The sequence below is a fragment of the Perissodus microlepis genome, chromosome 23, assembly GCF_051167445.1.
Source record: "Perissodus microlepis isolate ML-2025 ecotype Zambia chromosome 23, ASM5116744v1, whole genome shotgun sequence".
Taxonomy (NCBI): domain Eukaryota; kingdom Metazoa; phylum Chordata; class Actinopteri; order Cichliformes; family Cichlidae; genus Perissodus; species Perissodus microlepis.
Window position 1 is genome coordinate 27,104,633 of NC_140482.1, and position 19,652 is coordinate 27,124,284.

Here is a 19,652-nt window from a genome sequence, read left to right on the forward strand (position 1 = left end):
GCACTCTGGGGCAGTTAGCTGGCAGTTAAATTCTTCATGGGGAATTTGGGCTACATAAAAACTACAAAAAGCAAATCCACGGTCATACTCAGTAGAGACATGCTGCACATTGTTGGTTAATCAAAAAGCAAAACAAACAGACAAAAAGCCACAACAAAAAGCTGTTCATCAAGAAGTGCATTTTTAAGGCATTTGGAAATGTAACTATACAGGCTAAAGGGGCGGCTCTGAACACTGTTTGGCAGTTGTACAAATAAGACACAGATGGAGTAGAGAGAGCATAAGAGGCAGTGAAACCAAAGAAAACTGATTGTCTGATTGATGTAAAACAGAACAAGTGCTTTGTGCAGCTTTGTGCAGCGACCGTGGCTCAGGGGGTTGGGAAGCGTATCTGTAACCAGAAGGTCGCCGGTTCGATCCCCGGGCTCTCTGTCCTGGTCGTTGTGTCCTTGGGCAAGACACTTTACCCTACTGGTGTTGGCCAGAGGGGCCGATGGCGCGATATGGCAGCCTCGCTTCTGTCAGTCTGCCCCAGGGCAGCTGTGGCTACAACCGTAGCTTGCCTCCACCAGTGTGTGAATGCGGGAGTGAATGAATAGTGGCATTGTAAAGCGCTTTGGGTGCCTTGAAAAGCGCTATATAAATCCAATCCATTATTATTACAATATATTTTTCTTTCTTTCTTTTAGGAAACATTAAGAGTACGTACAAACATAATTGTCAAATATTTATAATAATATAAAAGAGACAAGGTGACTTTTTAGAGTTGAGAGTAAGACATAGAAAATGTTGCAAAAGAAGGCTGCATTAATGTATTTCTAATTTCACAAACACTAGTTTACATTTTATTATATAATATGTCAATTATTCCTATAATAAAAAATAGCCTCCAATCAAAAATCATGGTTCTATATAAAAAAGAAAGGGTCACTTATCCTGAACATCAAAAATAAAATTTCACATGAAAATGTGAAAGAGTCACTTAACTTAAATTTGATTTTGCATTATGTATAAAAATGTCTACATAATAGCAATTTACCTTGTTTTAGAAATCACACAAGTTGTATTCTCACAGAAAGAAGAACTTCAGAACTTCATCAAAATTTACAATCAGACAATATCAGACAAAGAGAAAGGTGACAAGTTTGTCTTGAGTTGGCAAGAGTTGATAAAAAAAATTATTACCAGAACATCAGCTTTACTGAGCGTTATTCTGAGACTCAACATCTAGATGTTGTTTTCATCCTTAGTGGCCAAATGTTTTCAAGTCCACACACTGAAATTTTTTTCATTGTAGTGACCAAGTGTCAAGCACAGTGGATCATTTTTGAAGTTTCAAGCTGAAATTGTTTATTTTTTTAATTGCTTGTTTTCTTTTGAAAATCTCACTTGAGTTCTGTGGGAAAAGATGCTCATATACTTTGTATCCTTGCTCTGCACAAATCTGTCCCAAGCTGTTCAGCTGTATGTGAAATATTAGGCAATCATGCCTGCAATACTTGATCTGGACACAAAATATATCCAGCATGTCAATCCATATCTTACTTTTTCATGAAGAAATACATAAGCTCTCAATGTGATTAAGATAATGGAAGTACACAAGGTATCTGCTCTTTTGGTTAAATGCACAAAATATGATTATTCGTCCTTTATGTTTGTTATTTTCAATAAAGAAGAACGTGATTCAGTTGGTCTGAAGAAGATTACATTTGCAATGTAACTTTTTAAATTATAATTTAAATATGATTATTTATAAATTATATGTTAATTAAGTGTACTCTAATTAAGATAAACAATTGCTGTTTTTCGTTCATTTTACTGTTATTAGCAGTGGTAGATATTAACTCATTTATATTGTGTTGTATGAGGTAAAAGGAAGCTATGTGCCAGTAAATGTACGATGTAGGTGTTTGTTTGTGGTCAGAAATCATAGGTTAAGAAACATAAACAGGGATGTGGACTGTGTGTTAGAAATACTAAGTACAGTATAAAGGCTATAGACATTTGCTAAATATAAACTTTAAATCTAAAGTTTTATATCCTGGAGAAAATAGGTTGTTTTGTTTGTACGTGTAACTGAAATGAAGGAGGGTAGGTCAGCAGTAAATGACATTTTCTGTTACTCCTGTAATGGTTGGAGAATGTTTTTATATCCCGACAGTTATTACAGTTAATATTCTATCCCTTCATCTTTCTCCAACTCTTTGATCAGCCAGTGCTCACGTCTTTCTTCGATTAGTCACATTAGAGTCTCTTTTTAAAACAATGCTAATAACTTGTTGAGTTGGTCCTGCCGCTGCTGTTATCAGTGTATTTTGATGGCTGAAACAGCTTGTTGTCAGATCAATAATAATTACATGATGAAAGGCCTCCCATTAATGATTTTCACAAAGCAGAGCTATATTAGAGGAGTCTGGGTAATAAACATTGCTCTTTTGTATAGGGAGAGGGGAAAGTGGGTAAGTATGAAAGTGCAGTAAAAATAAAGGGCAGCAGTGGGTGGTGATATTGAGGTGGAGTTATTCAGTCACTTTTACTCTACACGTTCACATTTCTTTGGCAGATAGGATCATTATCAACATTTTTCACCGGACTGCGTGCACTAGTCTCAACAGATATAAACCAATGTTCTGTCACACAGAGTCTAAAAATGTTGCTTAAGGCCTTTAACCGATAAGACAGCGTCATCACAATCAAATTAGGTTAGGTTAGATCAGACTTTAATGAGCCTCGTGGGGAAGCAAGTCCATTGCAACAGACAACAAAGTAGTAGCATAGAACCAATAAAAGTATAGGGAAGAAGAGCAGAACACATCAAAGTGATGTGTGAGCTTTGTGGAATAGCCACAGAATTAAGAACATTATTCTTGTTCATGAGATGTGAAGTGTGAGGTGACAAGGTGATGGGGCTTTCTCTTCATGAGCGAAATGTGGGATCTTCTTTTTCTCTTTTAAAGCTCTCAAAAGTCAATTTCCTTTTCTAATATTTGAAATAATGACTTGGGATTTAATTTTTAATGCCTCCTATGTGCTTAGAAGGATAGAAGAAGGAGAGCAGGGGTCTAGTAGGCAAGAGACATAAGGATAAACTCAGAAAATAGGGATAACATTCATTTTAATTGTAACAAAAATATGTAAATGATTGTTCAATGGTATTTAAACTAGATATAATCATAAAAATATTGTAGCTAGGGATAGGGGATAGACGTTGTGTGGAAGTCCAAGATTTTACAGGGTCATCTCCTTGATATTCACGCAAAGTTGAGAAAGTAGTAAGTATGTAAAAGAACCCGACAGTGGCTTAGAGGCCCGAACTATTAATCTAACTGGTCAAGATATCTAAGATAGATGCACAACTTGCAGCTCATTGGTCAATACGAGTTATTTAAACACATTATAGATATTGTCTGATGTTCTCATATGAAAAATATGAGCACATCAGGCATAATGATAAATAAGAATAAGAATAAAACAGAAAACCTTCTTGCTTCCGATACATTATTTGCCTCCACTCTTCTGTATGTTTGTGTTACTGCCGTTATCTTTTTCTTACTGGAATACATTGCTTTTATCCATATGATATTGCCATTTTATAAAAATTGCGAATTCATCCTGTCCCCTGGCAATAAAGAAAAGGTGAAGGTGCATTTTTGCTTTGCGGCTTGGAGGGTATAAGTCTGTAAAAGCTGCAGTGAAAGCTTCCTCACCCCAGCTTAAGGAGCTGCTAACCCACCAAAAACAATTTCATTTGTCATGGTGTCAGTGGAGAGTTTCAATGGCTCCATGATGGTGTGTAAGGGCTATTTCACTCCCGCCAGTGAGTGTAGCAACACCTGTGGTGGAAAGTCTGTTAAATCCTGGGCAGAAGAGCAGCCACGAAGAAAGTCATGGGAGGCAATAATGTGATCACTTTTTTCAGTGATGATCGTTTTGAGGGATTGCACTTTCACTGTAACTAGTGTAATATTTTTTACAGTAATACTCTCAGTGATGCTCAGGTACTCAAATTTAATACCGTAACAGAATTGTCTACTTCTAACTGCAGTAGTATTACGGTGACTTAACTAAAGGCTAAGCTAAGCAACGCGTGTAAAATGCAAATGTCCTCCGACTGCTAAGTTGTCGGCTAAATTTCAGACCTTCATTTAAAGCTGCAGTGAAAACAGGTTTGTTTTTGTGAACTTTGGAAAACTGTTCAATTTCAGGAATAAGTTACTCAGTGAATTTAAAAATGATACTATACTTTTAACTGCTTTGGGCAAATAAAACTATTTGTTTTAAATTTCGAAATAATTAGTTCAGCATATAACTCTTCATGTAATACAGGACATGCCTGCATCTTTCACTTAGTTTGCTATAGCATTACGCAACACAACCTGGTTTAAAAAGCTGTTTGGTGCAGATGAAAAGGACTAATATATTAGCTATTTTCAGCCAGAATAAATAATTAAAATTGTTAATGACTCTCCAAATCTCATAATACTGCTTCTCAAAGTCTGTTCTCTTATACTCGTCTCCTTTCTTGATTTATGTGTTTTTCACTTTGCTGCCACAGCACTCAGTCAATCTTGTGTTTCTCATTATTGCATCATGCACTTTCGGGGTGACCCCTCGTAAACTCTGTTTTGCACTCTTTGGGGGGTTTGATGTGATATATTCAAAGCTTGTGCGAAGGCAACTGTTTGTCCTTCTTGTGTCTTGCCTTGTTTCTGGTGACAAGATGAACTGCACCTCAAATAGTGAGATGGCAGCCAGTTGTACATGGCAAATAGGAAATTTAATCAGTAAACTAACTTTCATTAAGGAGCAATGTCAGATGTTTTCCTTGCTGAAAGCATTGAGAAGCACTGACTGAAGAGAGAAGCGAATGATGCAATACACTGATTGTGGCATCCATTTTAATCATGAGGTAATTGGTGTTTTATGCAAATGATAATACAGGATGTACTTGAGGTTTATTGTGTTGCTCTCTTCATACCCGTCATCAAAATCCACTTTGTATTGTTTTGTAACAAACCATTATTTCCTCTCCCTCTTTCCTCATATTGTTGTATTAAAAATATTGGAGAAAATTGATAAATATTGTTTTACTAAGTTAATCGAGTGTTATTAGTTGTTATCATTCATGGAATTTACCCTACATCCCTGACTCCTCATCTGTCCCAGCACTTTGTGTATCCTCCAGGCATTTGCCTATATCAGGGAGTGGTAACGGGGGTCACCTCAGGATGGCCTTGGGGGGGCAACCCATCCAGGAAAAAGCTAACAGTGTTTAAACACCTCCTCCAGCATCCCCCACAGCTCAGTAGGAGACACAGCAGGAGGGTGCTTATCATGAACTAAATGTCTTGCTGTGATACAGAAACTCCAGAGAAATATTCAGGCTTCAGGTACCAGGAAATCAACAGTGTTTACATGTGCAGAACCAAACTGACAAATCAGAGTGTGTCAGGTCTTTGTGTGAGTTACCATCTGTTTAAAAATGGCTTAGTCAATTCTGACTAAAGAGTTACAGCTTGATTTGGCAGTGTATGATGGCAAGTAGTGCTCTCAGATAGAAACTATCAGTAATTAGTTAAAAGATTGATGCTGTTACATTTGATAAAAAGGACTGAATCTCTAATGGGGAACCTGTACCAGTATAGCATTTATTTACCATTACCAGTCCAGTCATGCAGAATCTTTATTGTGATGGCTAAGGAGTATGTAGGATGTAGCAGTAAAAGCATCTCTTTTCAGGAGCTCTGACACGGACAGCTCCTCATCGGCCCTCGGGGTGACTTTTACCCCTGAACACTCTTACATTTGAGAATAACTGGTTGGCAATATTTTAGTTTTCTGCTTCACTGAGCCCCTACTGGGCATTCTGGATGACTGTCATGGTAAACGCATGGATAGATGGAGGGACAGATGGATGGCTAAGCAAGGTGAAGATGTCGCAACATGTAAAAGAAGCAAAATAGATAAATAAAGGATTTATTTATGTCTATATATATTGAGATATTGCTCAAGTATTTCAATAAATCTTATGTCACTGAAGGACAATGTAGCTGGTGACATGCTGCCAGCGGCTGTGGGTCCATGCACCTGGATAATATTTTTAAAAATCAAACAAAAAAAAGAAGTAATAAGACAAGAAAACAATACAAATGTACTTAATTTGCTACATATCTATATGAATAAACCTACAAAATATAAAGGCATTTTATTTGTCACCAATTACACAGACACACACATACAAAAAAAAAGAAAACACCCAAAAAAACAAGTAACTTTTTATTGTCTCTTAAAAAGATGAAGCCATGCAGACAATAATGGTTGTCTGCATGGCTTCATCTCAAAAGAGAGCAGCTCACTTCACACCCCTTTTTCAGAGAGAAATTGCTCGACTTACATAATGTACACAAACACACTGAGACAGACACTAAGAGATTCTCAGAAATGCTCTGACAAATTGCACATGTAAACGCTTGAGCAAGTGGAGCCGAGTGTGCCATCAGCTTGTCTGCCCAAGAGCACTTCTATGTAATTGTGCATTTAAAATAGCCGAGTTATTGTTGTTGTCATGCAGAAGGAGCAGAGAATGAATGGGCAGATTTGGGCTTTATAGTGCACCACTTAATGTGGCAGCAGACACTAGTTGCTGGCAGCAGAAATCAGTGTTGAATATGTGTGTGTGTTTATGTGTGTTGACAGCCCAGATATCAGTGTAATGTACGCTGTGTTGATTGAAAGGCCCAGTAGAGGAGTTTGGGGACTAATAACTATTATGAAATTGATAACCTTGGCAGTCGTCAGCTCAATTCGCACCTGCTACTGTTTTCAATAAAACAACAGAAAAGCAACATCATTGAAAATTATGCCCCAAATATGAACCCACTTCATTTTATTCTGCCATTTCCACTCTGCCGTAACAATGGCAAAGCAGGAGAGGAGGGAGTGTAATGGCTTTGAGTAGTGGGGTTGTGACTGGCATCTCATTGTGAGTAGCTGCATCGGATGAAAATCCTGGTCATTTAGGGGAAATGGAAAATCTCTTACACTACAGCTGTGAAGTGCTCGAAGCGAGGCATTGTCTGTCCATTCATTGCTTCATACTTACACTTCACAAACCTGTCAGGACCTCTGCTATTAATAAAAAGTTGTAAAAGTCATCACCGGTAATTAACCTTTGACCCTATCACACTAGTTCCTGGATACTAGTTCCTGTTCCTGGTCCCTGACCTTACACACGTAGGGGAAAATTATAATGTCAGCAGAGCAGCTGCAAGAAACCCATGGAAAGGATGTGCAGCAACTGTAGGCAACCTAAACAGTGTGCTTTATGTTAATTTTGCCTGTCAGGTTCATAGTAGGACATCACCTGGGGCAGCGGTCCCCAACCCCCGGGCCTCGGACCGGTACCGGTCCGTGAGTCGTTTGGTACCGGGCCGCGAGAGTAGAGGCTCAGGTGTGAAATGTATAGTTTTCAGGGTTTTTATCGGTTTTCAGCGTTATTTTGTTATCGTTTTTATCTTTAACTCGGTCTTCCTGGGTCTTTTCACGTGTGTTATGAATAAATTTTCTTTTTTTCGGTACCGGTACTAGTTTTATTTTGTTGTATTTATCCGCGACACCTTAAAGGCCGGTCCATGAAAATATTGTCGGGCATAAACCGGTCCGTGGCGCAAAAAAGGTTGGGGACCGCTGACCTGGGGGATCACCTGATCTACTTGGCTTGTGGCTGACCATAAGTTTGTGGCCTCTTCAACATTAAGCTAAAGTTTTAGAAAACGTATTGCACAGGTAAAGTAAAAAAAGAGAGAAAGAAAACATTTTTTTATCTGATTATCATCTTTATTCATACTTTAGTAGTGAAAATGCACATTTTACAAAGCCATAAATAGTTGTGCTCATGTCAAATTAAATCTTTTCTCTCTAACTAGTATTGCAAATGTAGCTGTATGAATGGGTAGTTTTGGATTCCTTGTACCATTATGAAAGTTTTTTTTTTTTATGTATTTAGAGATTCACAGTTTCACCTGTTTTTCCTGTCTTTCACTCTCTCTCTGTCTCTCTCACTCAGTCACTCACACAAACAGGTCCTTTAAAAAAGATGGAAAGAGACAGCAGGAGAAACATTAAGAGAGGCAGATGAGTGAGAAAACACAGATAGATCTCCCTCATACTTTATATGCTAATTGAGGTGATGCTCCGACACGCTGTAAGCATCCTGAAAGCAGCAGTCAAACAATGACCTCAAGGTGATCGTGAGTGTAACACACTGTCAGTAGCTGATGCCAAGAGAGTGGCTGCAGCCAGAAAGTAGTCTCATCTCAACTCATCCTGTGCACTGTGCACCTGGCACGCTGGACTTATCCTCCTTTTATCTAATTATTTTTTCGTCGTTGCTATTCGTCTGTTGTTCTCTGATTGGCCCGTGTCTGTTGGATCAAGAGTCAACAATATAATAGCCGGGAATGTACTTTGCACATGCTGGAAGTAGAAATTGCTTAATATTCAGATCACGCATGCAGCTATCCTTTCAACAAATTAATCTCCGCTGATTTTTCATTTATTTGCTGATTAGCACAAATGGTAAACTCATTGTTTTGTAATTAATTGGTTGGAGGCGAAACGTAAAAAGAAACAGATGATGCAGAGATTTTTTAATATTAAAAGTATAATAGATGTTGAAGTTAATGATGAATGAATTGACCTGAAGCTTATTGGTAGCATATAAGTAATTTATGCCTTCAGCAATATGTTTTACATTTAAAAAAAATGAACTATTTATAGACCAAAAACTGACATAGACAGCAATATTATAATTAGTCAATAAAAATGACGTGTAGCTGACTAAACCGTGGTGGACACGTAAACATTCAGCTTTGGCAAGAAACAATGAAATAACTTCACATGCTGAGTTCAACTTCTTTTAAACAAATGTTTCCTCGGGAAAGTCACTTTAAGATGTGTGATTGTGGGATCGGATTCCTTTCCCCTAATTTATCATCTTTCTGTTTGTGTTTTCAGTAACACAAAGCTATGCCTATAGAGTAGATGACCAAACAGCTATGCAAAGTGGAGCTAACCTTTTGTTACTCTATCTAACAAAAGTGTATAAAGACCAGCAACCATCTGGGCTCACTATGGCAGATTATCTTCTGCACAGCATTTTAAAGAAAAAATGTTATGATTAAATAGAATACATCTGTGCTTGACAGCTGCTGGATATTGCTATTCTGCCAGAATGCTTGAAATGAACTAATGGTTTGAAATGAAGTGGTTCTCTTTGGGATAAAATGCCTAAGTGCTAACTTGTTAAATACGATGCTTTTTGTCTGCTCGTATGTGTTACCTGATCAAGAACACTTTCCTGTAGTTTAAAGATATTTCGGAGTGGATTAGTAAACATGAAATCACCAGACGTCAACTAGACGACTTGGTAAAAGTGGACTAGAGTGGCATAGGAAACATAGCTGCTCATATTCACAGAGCTAATACCCAATCAGGGCAAAGAACAGGTGTTTGCTCTGTAAGATTGTTATCAGTGTTGTAGGTACAATGTGATTATATCACTAAGGACAATTGTATAATCATGTTGCCTGGCATTTACAAAAGTAGTTCTCATCTCTTTTCTATTTTTTTATAATAGATAATAAAACCAGTTGTTTTATTTAACCCAATTTTGAATTGATTTAGATAAAGATGAAGTAATAAAAGCATTTCAGCAAGACATTAAAGGCTTAACAATTAAAGGCTAACAGGATAAATATTAAGCACAATAACCACTGACAATTAATGTGGCCTGCACTTTATGAAAAATAAAAGTGTGCATGTAAGCGTGTGTGAGAGAAAGAGTCCATAAAACTACACTACTGGAATTATTCTTTTAGTTGACCGATACTGGGAAAGCCTTATAGACACAAAAGCTTTAATTAAATTAGTTGGAGGGTTTACAAGATTGGGAAGCTGTTCCCATAAACACCGCTGCACTCCAAAATTCTGCTTTTGTAAAATCACAATAAATAACTCAAACGAAACGATGCTGACCAAGCATCCACATTCAGTTGTCACTGCAATGACCCAAATGTCTGCAGTACTGTCTAAATGATTTTTAACCACATTCCATTGCCGTTTCTGGCTTTGATTGTGCTTGTAGGTTCATTATGAGCTAAAATAGTTGTGATTCTTTCATTTTGAAGAGTAGAATATGTTTACTTCCCATCTGTGGCGGCATCATTTTTGAATAAACAATCATGTGAATAGGGCTGCTGCACAGAGAGATAGAAAAATGGAGATGGAGGAGCAGAATAGAAAGTATGAGTGTGGCAGGGCTGGTGTGTGAGCAGAATCCTTAGCGCCATTGGGCTAATTTATCATTGCCCCCTGTTACTATGGGAACCAGCATTCTGGGCAAATCAAGGAATGCTAGAGTGGTGTTTTTCTCCTCTTTTTCTTTTTCATTTCTTTTTTTAAGGCCAGTTCAAGGGAGTTGTGAGTTTAGAATGTCTACAGCAGAGCACAGTAAGAGCAAGAGGTCTCAGGAAAGTGTAGCTTTAATAAGTCATTAAGTCAAGCATCTAGTGGATCCATATCCAGCTGTTATTACATGTAAGAAAGAAGGAAAGAATGAATGAATCAAGTGTTGAAGTGAAATGATTTCACTTGGCTTGAATGTAAATTGGCTTTTTCTTGAGTACACATCTCATGTTTCTCGTGTCTTGAAAGACACAGGTGAATCTGGCTTTCAAGAGAGAGAATTATGTGAACCTAATGGCACAATCTTTTCACTTTCTTACAAAATCTTCACACTAATTTAACCACTTTATTAACTGAAGGATTTTTAGTAACCTTTCTGACGTGTAGATTTTAGGTAAAATCATGTTAATACTACTTCTTGATGTAGTGTAACATTAACTGATGATAAATGCCTTGTCGTTTAAGAATATTTTTTCTGAAGAAATTATTACAGTTAGAGCTTTAAATTCTTTAGTGTTTATATATCCTTTGTATGTGTGATTTGTAGTGCCATTGTGTGCTGAGTATCTATGCGTAAAGCAACACACAACTTAGAGGGAAGCGGCTTTTTTCTGGTGGTTTGCGCATGAGCATTGTGGACAAACCGCTGGTCTTTGACGGTAAACTGAGGGGAGAGTGCGAGGCAAGCTGTCGCTGGCTCAGCTTTTACTGTCCTAAGATCAGTTACAACCTGTGCTTCGTGTGGAAACACAGCTAGTGCTAACAAGTAGACGAGCTTCAGCGAGTTAGCATTGTAATAGATGAGTTTCCTCTTGCTCCTTTAATACACTAGCAAGGAAAGCTGTAACCATGATGGAGAGGGGACGGCAGCTCTGAGCATATCCGGTCTAATAAAACAGGGAAGCTGAGCAGGTGCAGTTTAAGGAGCACTTTCTGATTAGCATTTATGAGAATAACTGAATCTAATATGTTAACCAGATGCTTTGTTAGCACTCTACATTCACACATAATCCACTTTTCCCTTTCATCTAAGTTCCCCTGTAAATGTTGACAGTTCAGCTGATTGTTTTGTTATTAATATTTCAATATATAAAAAAAAAAAAAAAGATATAGGCCTGTGCTCATGAGCTCATAAACTATAAACATATGATTTATAAAACATGATGCTGGACATTAAAAAGAATATAAAGTATTTAAAATGAGCTCTATCTTAAACATGATTTAAGATAGAGGGAAAAGTCTGGGTGTACAGCGGTCATCATGTGAAAAAGGATTTCATATGCTATTTTTATTTTTTATTATTTTGTTTTGTTTTTTTCTTTGTTGTATTTTTCTTCCTTTATTTTTTTGATGATGATTGTCGCAATGATAACATCATTGTGAAACGTCATCTCCTGCAGTGCATGCTATGCATCCTCTGCATGACTTTGTGTTGAAAAATATCCTGCACTATGGGAGTTGTATGTGACTTTGTAGCAGACTTTGAAGTGTCAGAGTATGCCAGATAGTAATAGTGATAAAAAGAAAAAAGAAAAGATACTGTTTGATCTGCAGGGGGTGCTCATCTTGAAGCACTGCACATAAAATGAAGCTATTTTTTTTTTCTTTTAAATTTGTCATATGCAAAGCCTCTTCAGCACATAGCACAGCTTGGCTGTCAGCTGTGAGTGGGCAGGACACATTTAACACCGTGCTTAGGAAGACAAAGAGTGGTTACTTTGCAGTCCATTCAGCAAGGTTTTGAGTGAGTGTTTGAGGTACTTTTAATTAATTTGAAGCATACTCATACTTATCTGTGCTACTTTTATCTTTAGTGGTTTGGTTGCCTTAACTTCACTAAACACCAAGTGAAAGCCTCCAACACCCAAAAGTGCAAAGGTGTTTCTTTAACTCAAGTCAAAGTTCTTCGACCACCACCTCTCCTTCACCCTAATGTTGCTGTTAAAGTGAAAATACTCTGCCCATTATTTCTGTTCAACAAGGCGGCACGACCACCATTAAATGAGGTGATAACTGCCTACTGAGCCCGGTAGTTGGTGTAGGAAGCTGGAAACTAGCGGTATCAAAAGGAATATCAACTATCAATAGCTGGCAATGGACTGATAACACTGGAATAGAGTGATGAATTCAATTGTTTCAGGTACTGTATTGTTTTTTAACCAATCGTGCCAAAAACATTGAGATACCCATCCTAACTTCTTTTCTATCTACACCTGTGGTAATATCTAATTAAAGTTCAACCAGTCTGGACACACATACTCACTCTATTGTGGCTCTCTTAAACAATTTAGAGTCCTGTCAACCCTCCAAAATCAACACAAGACATGACTTGGACCATGCTTCACCTTTTCTTTGCATCAGGATGTTTTCTTGTTTTGATTTTCAATGCAAAGGATTATGAAAAAGCACCCAGCTGTGTTCCCTGTTTCTACCCTCCACCCCCTCAAATTATGGTAGGAAGGAGGAAAACATGTTTACTGTGCTTTCTTATTCTCTCTCCCTCTCTCTTCGCAAGTTGACAGCACATCATAAATCCATCTCAGCCTGGAGGAAGAGCGTCTCAAGGCTGCTGCTTCTCCCCTAAAAAATTCTTATTAGAAAAAAAGAGAGAGAGAGAGAGAAAGAGTACAGTGGGGGGAAGATGAGGAGGACGAGAGAGGAAGAGAGAGGTAGAGAAGGACAAGCAGGAGCAGTGAGAAGAGAAGGAGGAGAAGAGAGGATATGATAGATATGAGGCTCAAAGAGAATTATTCAGCTTCTGTTTGGTGAGCGACTTTGTCTAAATGAGGCTTGACAAGCGGCTATAGCAACATACAGAGACTCCCTTCATATAACACACACATAATGTTAGTATGTGCAGGCTGAAGCTCAGCATTCACAGATCCTAGCAGACGCATACATTAACACTTCTGATTTATTTAAGATGATGGACACTTTATGGTTGTGGGCTTGTTAGAGACCAGTTATACTAAATGAAAATGATCCCTGTATGTGTGTCACTGTGTTACCATATATATATATGGTATATATGTATATGTGTGGCTGATTGTATTTGTCCAGTCATGATGTTCTGAAACAATGTTTCACTTGCCTTTCGCTGTGCTCATTTAATCCCTAAATTGGTTGATTACAAGGGCAAAGACGTGATGATGCATTCTAATGCCTTTCTAAGGAACTTAGAGTAAGAATGTGTGGCGCTTAAAATGACTGTGCCTGGCCCAAGGGCACAGTGATATTGCTAACTTTAGTGGCACAACTTTTAAGAACTCATTAGTTCCTGTTGCGTTCCGCAAAATAGTTCCTTCATCTTTAGATGTGAAAAGAAATGACACATGTTAAAAAATGCCTCCTATAAGTTTCATTTATCCATACTTTTAGTAAGACTGTACTTTTAAAAAGAAAAGAAAAGAAAAGAAAAGAAGCAAAACAAAATAAAAAAAACCCAAAAACAAAATCATCCATCATCCATTCATCCACGTGTCTTAGTTATAGTGGTGTGATTTGTTAAATCTGCTAACACACTGTTGGCATTTAAGCTAGCTTTCCTTTAACTTCAACAATAGGTTCAACTTTATTAATATAGCAGCTATTTTAAAATCCTACTGATCAAAGAATTAAAGGCACTCAAACATTCATACGTCACCTTTCCTCTCACACATACTCACACTGCTGAATTGTCTGCAGCAGCCGTTACTTCAGTCAGTATTATGTTTAACATCTTTAGATTTAATATTATGGTTTTATTTAACCTTGTACGTTCAGCCGCTCTGCTGTCAGTACACTTATCCATGGCTATGACTGGTCAGATGCTGCCACCACCACCCGTTTCATGTAAATGTGCAGGGCAGACCCTGGGTTAGCATAGCGAGCTAATAAAACCAGCTTTGTGCAACTGCTTATCCTGATTGTGGATGTTATTTTAATATTAGATTAATATTTTTTACACAAAGGTGATTATTACCTTTACCAGTTAACATAGAGTTTAGGCCTTCAGTCTGTGAATTTTCCAGGTCATTTGAATCCTAACACAGATATTTCCCTCTCAGAAACAGTACTTAATTGCTCACATAATGTTTCTTTGGCAGAATTCAAACTTTGGGAGTAAGAGACCTTGTCAGTGCCTCAAGTTGCTGCTTGCAGAACATATTCTTTTGCTTTATTGAACTCAGTCTGATATCCTCGATAGACCTCATTGTATGAAAAGCAGAAGTGTTTAAGTTCACTTCTTGTGTATATTTCCATCCCTAACAACACTTCTCTGATAATCCTAGTCTGTGTCATTTACTCTAGCTGTGTGTCCCAATTCAAGCAATACTTGACTGCTCATTAACTTGTGATTTCTGAGAGCTTCCACTTATGATAAACTTCTCACTTAATAGAACAAGACCCAATACTTAACAGCCAATAAAAACACTCAAACACTCTAGAGTGACATTTTAGTGAAGACCATGCCAAGACTCTTTTACTATGCATGACAACTGGACAAATATTTTTCCCACAGATTACTGAGTTATCAATAGTTTCATGAATTTATAGGCAACCTAGATAGGAATGATAACAATAACCCATTTATTATCTCTCATCATTCCACCTGTTAGTGGGTGGGATATATTGGCGAGCAAGTGAACATTTTGTCCTCAAAGTCGATGCGTTAAAAGCAGCAGAACAGGGCAAGCGTAAGGAGCAAACCTGTTGAACTGTATCTACATCTCTAAAACTGCAGCTCTTGTTGGGTGTTCCTGGTCTACAGTGGTCAGTATCTATCAAAAGTGGTCCAGGGAAGGTAAAGTGATGAACCAGTGACAAGATCATAGCCAAGGCTCACTGATGCAAGGCAAATTTATACATACATATCTGAATATTAGAGGTCAGTGCTTTCAATGTTATGGCTGATTTGTGTAAGGTGGATACCTTAGGCTAACAATCTGTTAAAGTTAAGTAGTCACATGTTACTCAGTTGATTGGAGGTCCAGAATAGATCCACTAGTCTTTGTTCAGTGAAATCCTGGAAAACAAAAACTGTTGTTTGACCACTCTTCGTGCAGGTTGGTTAGCTCAGGCCACGCAGGGTACCAACACTAGCCAGCAAGGCTACCTGCCAGGCCGCGCAGGGCTCCACCACCAGCTAACGAGGATAGCTGCCAGACCACGCCAGGCTCCACCACCAGCTAGCGAGGCTAGCTGCCAGACCACGCCAGGCTCCACCACCAGCTAGCGAGGCTAGCTGCCAGACCACGCCAGGCTCCACCACCAGCTAACGAGGCTAGCTGCCAGGCCACGCCTGGTATCAACAAACAGCCAGTGAGGTTAATTGCCAGGACAGGCCGGGCTTCGGCAACCCTCAAGGGTGCTTCGCAACCAGCGGGCCTTAAAGCCGTTAAGATGCCGCCTAAGAGGAGCAACGTTAATGAGGAGGAACTGGAGGACATAAAGAAATCCCTAAACTTTATGTCTGAAGAAATAACAACAATTTCAAAACAACAAAAACTGATACTCAATTTAATGGATGATATTAAAGAACTAAGAAGGCAGAGCGAGGAAAAGGACAAGAAGATTGCTATGCTGGAAGGACGGGTGTCAGATCTGGAACAATATTCAAGAGTAAATGATGTGATAGTGACAGGACTGGAAACCAAGCATCAGACATACGCACGGGTAGCAGCGTCAGAGAGAGGGGAGCCACCTGAGCAAGAGCTACGCTCTTTGGAAGAGCAGGTAATGGCCTTCTTTAAAAGCAAAGGTATCGAAATGGACAGTAAAAATATTGAGGGATGCCATCCTCTTCCGAGAAAAAACAAAAATCAAATACCTGCCATTATCATTCGTTTTGTTAATAGAAAACAGAAAAAAGAACTGCTCAAGCAAGGAAGAAAGCTAAAAGGTACAAATGTTTATTTAAATGAACACCTAATCAAGAAAAATGCAGACATTGCAAGACAAGCAAGAATATTAAGAAAACAGAAGAAAATACAGTCAACTTGGACGTCAGACTGTAAAATATTCATTAAGTTAAATGGAACACCAGAGCAGGCTAAGGTTCTAGTCATCAAAGAGATGACGGAACTAGAAAAATATAACTGATAAATGCAAAGCAGTGCTAAATATGATGGGACCATCCAAGTGCACAACCAACGCAGATGTCTGACAATTTTCAACTAACAACTCATATAGATATTGAAAATAAGACATTGATGTATGACAGCAACATAGATCCTGATTGTAATTTCTTTAACAATAAGACAAATGAATGCAATTATTATACAAATGAGCAACTTAAAAAGGAATTCAAGGTAGAACAGGGTATAACAATGGTTCACTTTAATAGTCGAAGCTTATATGCAAACTTTCAATCCATCAAAGACTACATAACACAGTTTGAACAGCCATTCAATGTGATAGCCATATCGGAGACCTGGATAACTCCTGGAAAAGAAGAAGACTTTAAAATAAATGGATATGAATTCCTTCAGGATCAACAAGAAAGGAGGTGGGGTGGCACTTTACATTGATAAAAACCTAAAGTACAAAAGAATGGGAAGAATGACAACTGTTATTGATGGAGTGATGGAATGTTTATCAGTGGAAATAAGTATGGAAAAAAGGAAAAACCTAATTGTCAGTTGTATATATAGAACACCAGGATCTAAGATTGAGATATTTAAGGATAATATGGAGGACTTATTTACAAATATAAATCAGAAAAGAATGTTTATTTGTGGGGACTTTAATATTGACTTATTGAATCCAAATCATAATAAGAGTACAGAAGAATTTATTGATTCCATGTACAGCATCGGTTTATTTCCACTGATAACAAGACCGACCAGAATAACATCTCATTGTGCAACTCTATTAGATAATATATTTACAAATATAATAGAAGGAAATATAAAAAGTGGGCTGTTAATCGATGATATAAGTGACCATTTACCAGTCTTTGCATCTTATAATTGCCATTATAAAGTGAACAACGATGGACATAAGATTATTTACAAAAGAATAAGAACAGAGAAGACATTAAATTGTCTTAGAAATGAACTTTTAAAGCAAGATTGGAATATTGTATATGAACAAACAGAAGTTAATAAAGCTTACGAAGGATTTTTAAGAACATTTAACACATTACTTGATAAAAACTGCCCAGTAATTGAAATCAGTAGGAAACACAACTATGCAGGAAGACCATGGATGACAAAAGGACTACAAAATGCCAGCAAAAAAAGAATACCCTATATTGAGAATTCATAAAAAAGAGAACAACAGAAACTGAAATGAAGTATAAAACTTACAAAAATAAATTAACTAATATAATGAGATCCTGTAAAAGAGAGTATTACATTAAAAGGTTAGAACACAATAAAGATAACACAAGAGATATATGGAATGTATTAAACAGTATAATCAAAAATGAATCAAGGAATAATGATTACCTGGGTACTTTATAGAAGGGACAAGAAGTATTAATAACATGGAAGAGATAGTAAATGGCTTTAATGAATTCTTCGTAAACATAGGGCCAAAACTGGCAGAAGAAATAAAGGTTGATGGAATAGAAAGGGACACTGGTGAAAATGTTGAAAGGAATAGTAGCTCAATGTTTTTAAGAGCAGTGGAAGAGAAAGAGATTTATGACATAGTTAGAGGACTTAAGAACAAAACCAGTACAGACTGGAATGATATTGATATGTTAACAGTAAAGACGGTTATTGATGGTATTGTAAAACCATTAAAATATATATTCAACTTGTCGTTTCAAAAAGGAGTTTTTCCACAAAAAATGAAAGTTGCTAAAGTTATTCCCATTTACAAAACCGGTGAAAGGCATCATTTTACAAACTATAGACCAGTGTCAATACTCTCCCAGTTCTCTAAGATACTGGAAAAACTCTTCATAAAAAGATTTGACAGTTTTGTGGAAAAATATGAATTAATGACAGATAGTCAGTATGGGTTCAGAAGCAACAGATCAACAGCTTTGGCACTGATAGATTTAATGGAAAAGATAACGGAATGTGTGGATAATAAGAGGTATGCGCTCTGCGTTTTCTTAGATCTAAAGAAGGCGTTTGATACTGTTAATCATGAAATTCTATTAAAAAAACTGGAAAAGTACGGGTTTAGGGGAGTGGTTTTGGAATGGTTAAAAAGCTATGTAGGGAATAGGCAACAATATGTACAAATAAATGAATATAAATCTAATTTGATGGATATAGCTTGTGGAGTACCTCAAGGTTCAGTACTGGGTCCAAAAATGTTTATTATGTACTTAAATGATATCTGCAGAGTATCGGAGATTTTAAAGTTTGTAATATTTGCAGATGACACAAATATACTGTGTTCAGGTGTGGAATTGCCACAGGTTTTGGGAATGATCACACAGGAATTAACGATATTAAAGAAGTGGTTTGATATAAATAAATTATCATTGAATCTAGATAAAACCAAATTTATGTTGTTTGGAAACCAAAAGAAAAACATCAAAGTAGAAATATGTGTTGACAATGTATATTTAGAAAGAGTAAATGAAATAAAATTTCTTTGGGTGATCATTGACCACAAGCTCTGTTGGAAGCCACACATTACTTATGTTCGGGGGAAATTGGCACGGGGCATTGCCGTCCTGGGGAAAGCAAAGCATATGTTGGATCAGAAAGCACTGCACATTTTATACTGTGCTTTACTACTGCCATATATGAGCTACTGTGTAGAGGTCTGGGGAAACACATACAAAAGTAACACACAAACAATAACTATAATACAGAAAAGGGCCATTAGATTAATAAATAATGTAGGGTACAGGGACCATACAAATGCACTCTTTGTCAAAATGCAAGCTATTAAATTCCAAGACTTGGTGAAGCTTAAAACAGCGCAAATAATGTATAAAGTAAGAAATAAATTGCTTCCCAAAGAAATCTGTAAATTGTTCATAGAAAGAGAAGGTGGGTATAACTTAAGAGGGAAATGGAATTTAAAAATACAAAGTGCTAGAACAACTTTAAAAACGATGTCTATCTCAATTGCAGGAGTTAAATTATGGAACAGTCTAACAGAAGAAACAGTAAAAACATAAAACAGTTTAAAGTAAAATATAAAAACCTAATTTTAAATAAGTATAAGAATGAAGAAAACGGGGTTAACCCAGGACGGTAATGATGCTGGTAATGGTGTTGTGGTTCTTTTTTTGT

At 37.3% G+C, this 19,652-nt stretch overlaps 2 protein-coding genes across 4 annotated transcripts in view; both read left to right on the forward strand.

The window, feature by feature from the left end:
• nlgn1 (neuroligin 1) overlaps positions 1–19,652 on the forward strand; it is a 277,973-nt gene that overhangs the window by 159,903 nt on the left and 98,418 nt on the right. The window lies entirely within an intron of this gene.
• LOC146361655 (uncharacterized) lies at positions 8,904–17,877 on the forward strand. The gene has a single exon (XM_084921668.1). It carries the CDS (start codon positions 15,847–15,849, stop codon positions 16,543–16,545), a length of 699 nt encoding a protein of 232 aa, XP_084777794.1. The 5' UTR covers positions 8,904–15,846; the 3' UTR covers positions 16,546–17,877.

Excerpts from the sequence above, each read along its gene's own strand:
- LOC146361655 (XM_084921668.1), top strand. The coding sequence starts at position 15,847 with ATGCCGCCTAAGAGGAGCAACGTTAATGAGGAGGAACTGGAGGACATA.